We start from the raw sequence: 12,809 nt of genomic DNA, 5'->3' as shown, positions 1-12,809 counted from the left end.
GAGATGCTGCCAAACTCGTAATGAGGCCCCAATTTCTCTTTATACTGTCCCATTAGCAAATAATATTTCAATATTTTTTATTGTTGGAGAAGACAACCTTAATAGTTGTATTTTTGCTAAGCTGTGCGGGAAAGAGAAACCATGTAATGTTTCTGAGAAGGTGACATTTTTGCGCGATAAGCTTTTATTACAAAGGCATTCATTTGATTTATGAAATTATAAAATTACAGCAATTCTATTTGTATATGAATGCATTTTTACACTGAATCATACAGAGTATGATCTAACATTTTAGACTTAACGCTCAAATCATTTCACTATCGTTGAAAAGATGCTCTGCAGATTGTTTTTGAGTTTTCGTATTTTCCCTCCATACTCCGACAGGAAGGTGGGCTGGGAGGTGACATCATCCAGCTGTACACCCACTCTCACCCCTACTCTGCCAGGGCACCTTAATGAGCACTGCAAGTTAAGAAAATCTGTGTCTATTTGTATTGTGACCACTTGAAAAAGAAATGCACTTTTCCTTTGCTCAGATTGTGGGGGGGGGGTACATCCTATTGTATCCCCCCCCCCCGGCTTACAATTCTGGGGTTGATTTATCCCCCCTGTCCCCCACATTTCCTTACACCTATGAAGGTAGAAGGCAAGGTGCAGTAACTGAGTTCGCAGTTTATTCATCCCCTAGGAAACTCACCGAGTCCCTCTTGCCCGCAGCCCTGCTTTGTGATCGTGAGCGCGAGATGCTGCTGAAGAAGGAATCCTTCCGGGAGGCTGACAGCGGGGGAGATCCTGTGCATTCCTGGGCATCTGATTGGCTCACGACACTTGACGAACTCGCAGCCTTCGCACATTGTGCTGCAAAGAGAATAGGCACCAGAAATTAGAAAGGACAACAAAGGAGAAAAAGAAACACGGGTGGAGTTTTTTGGTTGTTTAAACATCACAAACTATCAAACATAATTGTGTGCGCATGAGACAGACTGTGGAATTCATCACACCAATGAGCTTAAACAAAAAGTACTAGACTTGTCTTATGATAACTAATACCTGGCACTCCTTGCCCACTGCATCGCCGCTCTCTGCCCCAACTTTCAGTGCTATGCGGATGACACCCAGCTCATTTTCAGGCTACCCTCGGCCTCCTCCTCTCCCTTCCTCATCTCCGTCTGTCTGCTATCCAGAAGTGGTGTGCCACCAATTACCTCTGCCTTAATGCCAGTAAGACTGTGATTCTCCTCATCGGCACACCGGCTCCCTCCTTTCCTGTCACTCTCTGGCCTGCCTCTCTTGGCCCTCTTCCTGCTCCCACCTGCAAGGCTAAAAACCTCGGGGTCATCTTCGACTCCACACTCTCCTTCTCCCCTCACATCTCTTATGTCTCTAAGAAGTCGCACTACCAGCTGCACCTCCTCAGAGGTATTCTTCCTTTCCTCTGGTTCTCTCTAGGCTGGACTATTGCAACAGCCTCTTTTTCAATCTGCCTGCTTCTACCCTCCGCAACTTACCCAGAACAGGACTGCGAGACCTGTCCTTGGCCTCAAGCCCAGGGAACCTATCTCTGCACTGGCTCCCAATGGTTGCGAGGATTAAGTTCAAAACCCTCTGCATCGTCCACAAGGCCTTCTGGGACCCGAGGCCTCAATACCTTTAACTCTCTCTCCCTAAATATCTTCGTTCTCGAGCTCTCCGCTCATCCGCCTCCAACTCCCTCAGAGTCAGTCGCTTCTCTAAGCAACGAGTTGGTGGTAGGTCTCTTGCTTCGGCTGGTACCTCCCTCTGGAATAGTCTCCCTGCCTCCCTTAAACTTGAGGAGAAACATCTCCGGTTCCGGAATCACCTCCAAACCTTTCTTTGCTTCTGCCTTCACTCTTCTGCTGACCTCCTGGGTGTTACTGGACTGTACCAGCCACCTGGACACCCTCTGATCTCGGACCCAGGTCCCTCTCCCGTCAGCGTCGCACACCTGCACTGCCCACCTGGCAACCCCCGCACTTGGGGACTGTTTCTGTATCCCTACAGTCCCTCTACCAGCTCTTGACACCTGATGTCTGCACTGACCCATGCACTTGCCACATGATGGCCGTTAGTTACTTGTTGTAATTGTTTTATCTATTCCCATGTACTGCACTGTCCCTGCCCCCTTCCCTCACACTTGCGCGATCTGACGGACACCTGGCCTAGTAGAATTGTTGTCCGTCCTCCTTTTGTTCCCCTCCCTTGCCTCGTTACGCCTTGAAACACTTGTGTATAGGCGCGTTATAAATTCCATATCATATCAGTTACCCACCTATGCGAGATGACGTCTTTCCCTATGCGAGATGACGTCTTTCCCTGACAAAGGTACGTTTAAAGGGCCCATCCTTTAGGCGAGGACACTATACAATTTGAATCTATGGCAGAGTCATGGCCTTTCACGCTTTAATTCTAGACAGATCCTTTGCAATGTTGCCTTTAATTATTTTTCTCCAAGTGCAGAAATGGTTTGCTTTCGTGTGTACATAATTTTCCTAGTGTGAAACTGACTGACGCGCCACGTACATCACTTTGTGGTCATACATAGTAGTGAGTTATCACATCTCAAGGGATCCGCCACAAATCACTAAAAAGGGGCATCTTGCAATTACTTTGTCTAAAAACACAATTGATTTGTTTTATATGTGGTTCTAGAAAAGGTCGGATATTAATCCAAGACTCCAAAGTGGGCCACAGTGCCTAGAAAACCAACTGCTATACAGCAGAAATACACAAATGCCCGGCGCACACAATGGGTTTGGTTGCAGTGAAGTATTCGGCGAAGGTCAAACACTACTCACAGGCAACACAGTTTTATGTCATTTCAACAACAAAAAACGGCTGCAAAGAAGAAATATCGCTTAACAAACCTCATGTGGCTGTCAAAAAAATTTAATTGTTACGCAATATTTGCCAAAAGGAGTGTTCCAGCGCACATGTGAATAAGCGTTCAGGTGACGCAGAGTGGAGAAACAGAATATGCCTCTAATGTGTGTCTTGGGAGAATAAATACACCATAACTGTTGCTCCAAAGAGTATCATAAGCAGAGTAATGTAGCATTACTCCTCAATAACTAACATTCCCCTGAGAAGGGAGAAGTACAACACTTTCTAACTGTATAGCCTAAAAACAGGAAAATCTTCCCGCCAAAAAATAGGGAGTAAAAATACATCCAACAAACATAGCAAATGATGGATAGAAAGCCTCTCCCAAGCTTTCATCCACAAAGTTCCACTGATCTTCCCAGATCAGGGGCACCAGCCGAGCAGTACCACAGTAAGGGGATGAGAACATGAATGTCTGATCTGAAGAGGAACTTTAAGGGCAACACACATTTGATGGGCATGCATTAGAATGTGAAAGGAAGTTTCAACTAAAAATAATATATGCCCTAGAGTTAAAATACATATATAGTCCCATGGCAAAGAAAATGAGTATGTTACTGCCTCAAATTTGACTCCAAACTTGATTGTATCCCTGCCTGTAACCCTGCTATAGGAAGTGAAATGATTGGGCACATATCCCAGCCCTTCCCCCACGCCAGCCTAAAGAAAAATAAACTAATTGGAGTCTGACTGACGTTCCATCAGAAGTCCCTTTAAATACATTACATATGTTTGCCATATACTTTCGTGGCAGTACTGATCAGAGCGGTGACAGGTGGGGTCCCTTCTCCTGTAACTGGGGGGCTCCTTTGCAATTCACTGTTAACACTTAAACAAAATGGAGCCTGACATCTAGAGGAATCTTTGGCTCTCCCTAGGTTTTGGACTACAACCCCTATCTGACATAGCCAACCTAGTCAATGGTGAGGGATTGTGGGAATTATAGTCCAGAGCATCTGTGGAAGCACATGTTCAAACAAATAGCACATCCAACGCCGTCATAGCAAGTGAATTTACTGGGACTGGGATAACAAGGGCTGCGCCCGCATATCTCACGCTGGTTACGCCAATTCATAATCACAGAAAATATGAATATATACATCTATGTCAAATTTAACATAAGGAATAAGTGACTCACCAATGTTTAATTAATAATTGTATCATAACCGTGGAACCATTTTTGAAGTTATTTTCCCATTGTTGGGCTAAGTCCCCATCTTCAGAATCTTCGCAAACAGGGACGATTAGATTACGTAGGCCCCTAGGTATCTTTTCCTGGCCTAAGTATTGTTGCATGGTCGTTCTCTCCCAAAATGTATTAATTAATCTAATGGACAACTTTTCTAATTTCCTACATTTTGGTTCCAAGGTATCATGGCTGCTGGTCACATTTCTAAACACATGTTCCGTGGAGGCCCAAGGTGAAAATAGCCCAACAATGGGAGCGGAACCTCAAAAACGGTTCCAAGGTAATGATACAACTATTAATTGAACATGGATGATTCACTTATTCCTCATGTTAAATTTGACATATTTATATATTCATATTTTCTGTGATTATGAATTGGTGTTAAGCAGCACGAGATCCGGGCGCAACCCTTTGGTTCCATATAAGGTGCAGGCAACACCTCCCCTACCTGTGTTTCTTGCTGAAGGTTCACTTCATCCAGGGATTCTGAACTACCCCAGGACCTGTTGTAACCAATTTGTCACATGCTGCATGAGTTTGATCCAGTCTTTAATGCCCGCTTTGTTTTCCATTAAATAGCACATCTACTTCTGCTTTACTGCAATGCCAAAGCATTGGACTGCATTTTTCAAGGTGTTGCATTTGTCCTTCACCCCAACGAATGTGCTCTCGTTCCCACCTCCAATACTAGTTGACAAGGCTCAGGAAAAAGGGAGCTAGGGTCTACTGGGGATTGTAGCAGGTAAACACTTACTGGGATATTTGCATACCCACAATGCATTGCATGCAACACAAAAATGTAAAGCCTCACCATGGTATTATGGCATGTTAAGAAAATATCACAAATCTGCACACACACACACACACTTATTTAGTGGTGGAAACAAGATTGTTTGCAATATTCCCAACTGCAGAAATTGTTGGATACGTTTATACAAGCACTCAGTTAAACCATTCACTTAGCATAGCTGTATTTTGATTAGTGCTGTGGGGTGCATTTAAGGCACTAAACAGAAATCCCCTTCCTTTGTGAAACCACATTGAAACTCTGCACCAAAAATGGCTGTGCTTTGCTTTCCCTATCACATGAGGGACAAGCAGTTGAACCCTGCAATCCAAAAACTGCCCTGCATTGCTTTTGTTTCACTTGAATGACATGAAGTTATGCCCTGCATCAAAAATGGCCTTATGGTATTATCCATTCACATGAGGGGCAAGAATTGCAATCCTACAACCAGACAAGGCTTTTGCTTTCCATTTCACTTGAACATCTGCCCTTTAAAACATTGTAAATGAAAAACAGCTTGGCTTTTTCTTTATTCAGTGTCAAATCAAAGAACCCTGGGGAAGGGGGCCTACCCCTCATTGTCAATGGACCAACAGCAAATGTCAACTCACTCAAAAAGAACAAATTAAAGAATCCCGTGGCATACAACATAGGAGTTCAAATATCAGATGCAGAAACCGCTTGCACACATGTAAAAACAAAATAAAGAAATTACTTTAAAAAGCCACCGTTAAAGGATAGCTTTGCTCGCACCGACATGTCAGTGAAAAATGCTGTGGAGAGGGGGTTGACAAAGCAATGTACATTATGTTCTCACCCACAAGATTTCAATCACCTTGTAAGAGGCTTACACTACCGGAAAAAAACTGTTTCTGGGCTCAGGCAGGAAACTACTTAATTGAAAGCCCTGCTCTCCACTGAAAGTCGCACCTACTAATGAAACAGCCTGCAATGACATGTGATGTACGGAGGGCGTTATAATTCCCTGCTCTGCCAGACTTGAAGGCAGGGGTTCAGGGACTTCAAGGAAAGCAAGTGTGGCTAAAAACGTGACTGGGAGGTGCGAGTTCCTCCTGCACCCACTACCCAGAACAAACTGACAACTTCAAAGGGGATAATCAAAATCTCTGGTCACAGGCTGTGGGGGATAAAGCGTCCCTCCCACAGGGATCCTTCAAATTGACATTAAAGGACTGAATCAATTTTTAGGCATTTTTGTAACAATTAGAATGAGAAATAATTTTGTTTTATGCTATGTTTTTATGTAATTTCCAGGTGGTTTTTGAGAGCTATAGTTCATTTTCCTAGGACTTTGGGGACTGAAATGGCCAGTTAAAACTAGTTTCTGGCTGCTCGGAAGATGTGACAAGTATGAGATTCGATGGAAAGATGGAAGGTGATATTAGGAATATGCTTGATCATTTGCAAAGTCATAACTATTATATATTTTAAGAAAATGACATAAATGCTCCAAATGGCCATGCTACGTCGTACGGAGTTGACAATCCTGTTACCTAATCCCATATTCCCCCCTCAAACCGCATATTTAATGCATATGTTAGGGGCTAGTAGAAATATGAAGTTATGACACATAACTGGGCTTTTGGCAAACAGTGGCCATGAGAACAAAGAGGGTAATAAAATGCAAATAGACAGATGGTGCTCTCTCCCCTTGGACCAATCATGCCAGGGGGCGGAGAGAGGAATGCTAAACTGTTCCATCCGAGGGGTAAGGGTAATTATAGAGTACTCCCCCTAGATTGTAAAGTGAGTGATGTCATTTGGGCTATATAAGGGGGACTGTACTAAGTCAGAGGGACACACACAATAATCTGGGGAGACAGGAGAAGGAGGATGGAGAGGTGGCAGCTGAACCATACCAAGGACATTACAGTGACCAGACCACTTGCCTAGCTGTCCAGAGGGTCCTGAGATCCAGCTGACTTTCCAGAATCCCAAACCAAGGCTTACTTTGTAAGTAGCAAATAACACCAGCCCTAAATTGCATAAGCCCGTCCTTTTGTAGCATTGTGCCCATTGAAAACCCATAGAAACCCCCATTAAAAAACCCATTGACAACACATTGCAAACCCAATTGAAAACCTCACATTGCTAGTGTAAATCAGTCGCTTTCCCATAGAACAATCTGTGTTTAGACTGTGCATGTTAGCACATTCCCTTTAGTAAACCACTCAGTGTGTGTGTAAATCTTTAGCATATTCTTAAGTAAATCAATTAATTCCCCCATTGAAATTCACAGTACAAGTTGGTTAAAATTTTAAATTAACCCTCTTGTCCCTGGTGTCTTTCTTTAATAATTATAGCCATTAAAGTATAGCCTCAAAAGAATGAGTCTCCTTGTAACTGAAAACCGAATTTGCCCGTGCATTGTGTGCATTATCCCACGAATTCCTAGTTACATCTGTCCTATGAAAACCCAAACCGTATAGTCCCATTGAGAGCAATCCCTTTTGCCTACAAATCTCTCTGTTATGTGTCTCTGTCAGTGTCCATGAAAACCGATTTTCTGTCATTGCCAATCCTGTGTAAAACGAATTTCCATTTGCTGTTTGTATTTTTCCTTTTGCATTTGCTTTCTCCCCAAAAATGATTTTCCTACTTTATATCCACGTTGTCTTGGTGTGCTGATTAGTAGTCTCTAAGCTTACCTATCTCCTGAAGTGTAGCATCACGAATTTCCTTTCATTCTGTCCCATAGCAGTTGCGAGTAATAATCAAAATCCCATTCTGCTGGTTCCGAATCAAGTTAGCTAATGTTTGGGGGTGATTGTTGCAACCATTGGGGTTATCTCTTTCTAAAAACTGCTTTTTTTCTGTGTTGCCATTAAAGATTGTGAGAATCGTAACAGTATATCTTCACTGAATTGTTTTGTAGAGATTAGTGCAATTGTGTACCACAACAGTAGTGGCTTAAAAAAATGTATCTTCCTTTTCCATTAAATAATAAATTAATAAATAGCTTATTGATGCACACCGGCCTGATTCCTGGTCCACTGTGACACAGGGTGTTTGTGGAGGCTGGGTGCGAAACGGGTTTGAGGCCTATAAAAGAACCTGTGGCTTATTAATAATCAAAAGTGCTTTATTGTACGCAACATTCATTGTCGGGGAAGGAGTGCCTGGCTGGAGTGTGCCGTGTAGTAAAACCGTGACAGTGCTCATTGGAACTCTGAAAACCTGGAATGTATGCTGATTGCCTGAAATGCACTGCAGACTTCTGAATACATGTTGCCCTGAAGCAGTGGTCTGCAGCGTTTGGCTCTCCAGATGTTTCGGACTACACCTCCCATTGACGCTAGTCAGCATAGTAACTGCTGAGGGAACATGGGAGTCATAGTCCAAAACATCTGGAGAGCCAAAGGCCTAAAGCTGATTTAGGTCTACTTGACCGAAAATATTTGACCTTTTCCAATTTGATCAAATGTTTATGGTCGAAAATACGGGGGGAGACCCCCGCACCCACCCCACCACTTCCCCCTGCCTTAACCTATTCTCTTACCCACCCCATACATTTATGTCATTAATTTGACCGAAAAGACAACAAAAAAATGTGGTCCAATTGAAAAGGTCAAAACTTTTTTTTGGATCAAGTATGCGAATACCCTAAAGCTACGTCTATGGAACTGCAGGTCTCTTGGAAGGGGGGGGTTGTGACTGCCGTTCTATTGGCCCAGCTGCAGCTCTACCTTTGCCAGCAACTGCGGCTCGCCCTTAACGCCAAAGGGCGGCCCCAAAAAGTAGAGCTGCACTTTATTTGGCGATGCGGGGTCCGACTGACCCAGCGACGGCGCCTGGGCTACTGGGCGCCATACCTGCCTAACCTCCGGAATTTTTCCGGAGACTCCGGAATTTCAAGCATTTCTCCGGGTCTCCGGAAAAGTTCCTTGAATCTCAGGAATTTTGAGATTCTTTCCGGGTCCCGTCATATTCTCCACCTGATTGGCTGCCGCTGGTAGCCAATCAGGTGGAGAATGACAGGACTCGGAAACGGCGCGAAATGATCGTGCCCACTGCCTACACCACTATAATAATAGTGCTTTCAATCCATATCATTGGATTGAAAGCAGTATTATTATGGCGGCGGTGCCACCTTCATTTTGCTTACCATATGTTACGTGTCTCCCCTGTTGGGAGGCATGGTATCGCCCAAGTGTGTTGTTGCGGGCACGTGGGGGACCACGTGACCAAGTTAATAAAGTGAACGAGCCGCTTCCGGCTCGGCAGTCCAGACCAACGAGACTCCGTGGTGTGTGTGTGTTTTGTTAGCGCCATGCTGGCGCCTCACCACGTGTGCTGGGCCCAAGGACGGGGCCCAGCTCCAGGACGGTGCCGCTGCCGGGCAACGCCGTCCGGACGGTGCCCCTGCCGGGCAACACCGTCCCTGTGTGTTCCCCTGGCCCTGTGGGTCGGGCCAGGGTGGCGACCCCGGCCTGGGTGCCCCCCAGAGCCGGGGCCGCGGTAGGCCGGTTGCCACCTAGCCATGTGTGGAGCTCCGGTGTCCCTGGAGCGGGTGGGATGATCCCCTACCCCTAATCTAGCGGCGTGATCGCTGCACCTGTGTGTGCACTGTCCGGGTGCCACCCGACCCGAGTATGGGGCTGCCCGGTGATCCAGAGCAGCCCCCAACAATGGCGACGAGAAAGTCGTCCCCACGTGCCCGGGGAAGTACAAAGGAGAGGAGTGAGCATCCGTGGCGTCGGCCGGACAGGGGCGCTGCCCCTCCCCCACCCACGAGCCGCGGTGGGGAGGAGCGGCAAACATCCCCCAACAAAGGATTGCAGCCCCGATTCCAACGGGGCCCGCGGGGGTGAGACGGTTGTGGCGCCGCCCCCAACCACGTGGAGGAGAGGTGACCTGAGGCGTCGGCCGTAGAAGTCGCCGCCGCACAGGAGGAGCGGCTACCCTCCCCGTAGGAGGGAGGATCAGCGGCTCCGGCTGCTGGAGGAGCTGTACGCTTCCCCATCCATCTGAGGAGGAGGGACGCGTGAGCGCCCTCCCCCACTGCAGCAGGGAGAATGCAGGTCGTCGCCCGTGAGGTGGAGGGGGGTGGCCCCGGCACCCCCTAGAGGGGAGGGTGTTGAGTGCCCACCGCGAGGTGCTCCCACTCCACCGGAGCGGCCTACAGGCGGTATCCGCCGCGGAAGAGGGGGCTGCTCGTCCCCCCAGGAGGAAAATGTCAGCGGCGTTGGCCGCAGAGGAGGTGCCGCTCCTCCCCCACCCGCGAACCGCAGTGGGGAGGAGCGGACAAAGGAGTGCGGGCCCGACTCCAATTGGGCCCGCGGTGAAGTGCAGCTGGGAGCAGTTGCTCCCTACTGTGTGAGGGAGGCAGGCGGTATTCGCCCGAGGAAGGGCGGCTGCCATCCTCGCTGTGAACAAAAAAAAAAGAAAGGAAACGACACTGGTGCTGCTGCTCCCTGTGTGAGGGGAGATGAGATCTGCGGCATCAGCTGCCACAAGATGCCCGGCGGCCCCCGGGTGGCAGCAATGGGAGGCGGGCCCAACAACAACTGGGCCCGTGCTGAGGAACATATGGATGGCAACACTGGGCGCGTCCTCCCAGCCACATAGGCCAGCCCACCAGCATCCAACAGGTAGGCCGGGGGGGGGGGTCCCAGGACAAGGAACAGGGGGAGCAGGGTGAGAAGGGTACCCTGCCAAGCCCACCAAGAGGGATGCGGAAAGGGCCGCACCTATCACCCCGAAAAGGCTGCATTCATCGCCCACCCATAGGGTAGCGGCTCCCCAACGGAGTGCTTGTGCGCCCTCAACTGAAGAACGGCCAACGGGGCCACACCGAGGAAGGGTGATTCACAGCGCACTGGCAAGAAGAGCTGCGGGAGACATGAATGGCCAAACATAATGCCAGTAGCCTCCATGTGAAGGGGGAGGTGTGTGGAGTGGCCTGTTGTCCATCACCGGTGCCCTGCCGCGGTTTGCCCCCATACAAGTGGACATTGGCCGATGTGGCCCCTGGGCCTCCCCAGGTGCGGCTTTGCCGGTTGTGTGACTGTGTAGTGTCTTAAACGAACTCTGGTGAGGATGCGAGCTGGTTTCCGGCGACTCCACGAGTGCGGAGGATGGACATCATAATTGACATTCCCCTGAAGACTGTGAGCCTGCAGACATGGATTTGCTTAAAATGGCCCAGTGGGGGGCAATGTCGTGTGGTGCACACCTGTAGACGTGGAGTGCTTTATGTTGTGCCAGGAGCTCTCAGTGGTGCCGTTCAGTGACATGAGAGCCACTCACCCAGGTTAATAAAGGGTGTGTAAAGTAGTAGAGTGGCTCAAGTAGTAGTAGTGGTGGTTATGTTGGGACCTTGGGGTTTTTGTTTTATTGTTATGAAAAAGGAGGAGTGTTACATGTCTCCCCAGTTGGGAGGCATGGTATCGCCCAAGTGTGTTGTTGTGGTCACGTGGGGAACCACGTGACCAAGTTAATAAAGCGAACGAGCCGCTTCCGGCTCGGCAGTCCAGACCAACGAGACTCCGTGGTGTGTGTGTGTTTTGTTAGCGCCATGCTGGCGCCTCACCACGTGTGCTGGGCCCAAGGATGGGGCCCAGCTCCAGGACGGTGCCCCTGCCGGGCAACGCCGTCCGGACGGTGCCCCTGTCGGGCAACACCGTCCCTGTGTGTTCCCCTGGCCCTGTGAGTCGGGCCAGGGTGGCGACCCCGGCCTGGGTGCCCCCCAGAGCCGGGGCCGCGGTAGGCCTGTTGCCACCTGGCCATGTGCAGAGCTCCGGTGTCCCCAGAGCGGGTGGGATGAACCCCCACCCCTAATCTAGCGGCGTGATCGCCGCACCTGTGTGTGCACCGTCCGGGTGCTACCCGACCCGAGTATGGGGCTGCCCGGTGATCCGGAGCTGCTCTAACACCATAGCTCTGAAAATAATTCATTCAATGCTATAGTAAGCAAAAATGAAGGTGGCGCCCCCGCCGAAATAATAGTGCTTTCAATCCATGTCATTGGATTGAAAGCGCTATTATTTCGGTGTCGGCTCCGCCTTCATTTTGCTTGCTATAGCATTGAATGAATTATTTTCAATGCTATAGTAAGCAAACTGAAGGCTACAACAACCGAGTTTACCTTTTTGACAGGTGGGCGGGGCGTGTGGGTGGAGCCGTGTGCAACTGGGCGGAGTCTTGTGTGGCTGTGGGCGGGGCATAAATCTCAGGAATTTTGATTTTCAAATGTAGGCAGGTATGCTGGACGCCCTCTCACTCCTTTCTTTCCAATACACCGTTTTATTGTTTAGCATCACACGAATTGTGTTTTTTTAAGTGCCGCCATTACACTGAACTGCAGGCTGTTTCATAGCAGAACTGACCCATACCCCTTGGGCAGTCTCGGGCAGGTCTGCAGCCGCGGCTGTGGGCTCCGTGGAAGGCCAGCAAAGCCACTTATCTTTACACAGCGGGTGGCGAGAGCCATTCAGCGGGCAATAAGGAGGGTGTTTGGGGTAGACATATTTTTGTCTTGGTCAGAATGACTGCACCTTCAAAGATTTTTTAATGCAATTTTGATGCATCAGTTCTGAGTTATAGAACCCACAGGTAAATAAGCTCGTTTACATCCTAAACACACACAAGCCCGCCGCAATGCATTGAAAAGAGGAACGGGGTTTTGAGAACGGTCTGACCAATAAAGGTTCCGAAAAAATAGGCGGGGTTCAGCGGTCCCTGTTCAAATCTAAGACACTTAACAAGTTGGTGTTCACTATTGCAATGTGCACCGCCACATCTGTTGCTTGGGCCTTGAATCTGAATAAAATGCAGCGATAAAAGAGCCCGGTGCAGGATGTGTCCATGCTAATGAGCGAAATTACTGTGCATATTGCCAGAAGGGGGACGCTCGCGTACCAGGCACTGAAAGTAATACACCACCACCATCTAGTGGTTACATGGGAACAA

At 48.4% G+C, this 12,809-nt stretch overlaps 1 protein-coding gene across 7 annotated transcripts in view; it reads right to left on the bottom strand.

Annotated features, from left to right (window-relative positions):
- The window catches only part of TBC1D5 (TBC1 domain family member 5), a 2,783,701-nt gene that overhangs the window by 287,394 nt on the left and 2,483,498 nt on the right, over window positions 1-12,809 (bottom strand). For all 7 annotated transcript variants that reach the window (XM_069648897.1, XM_069648892.1, XM_069648893.1 and 4 more), the window contains one exon: window positions 698-858. In XM_069648897.1, coding sequence (XP_069504998.1) covers window positions 698-858 — 161 coding nt within the window. The remainder of the gene's footprint in view (window positions 1-697; window positions 859-12,809) is intronic.

The sequence above is a fragment of the Ambystoma mexicanum genome, chromosome 2q (genome assembly GCF_040938575.1).
Source record: "Ambystoma mexicanum isolate Mex_15411 chromosome 2q, UKY_AmexF1_1, whole genome shotgun sequence".
Taxonomy (NCBI): domain Eukaryota; kingdom Metazoa; phylum Chordata; class Amphibia; order Caudata; family Ambystomatidae; genus Ambystoma; species Ambystoma mexicanum.
Note: the sequence above shows the minus strand (reverse complement) of the source record. Positions and strands in the feature narration are given on the sequence as shown.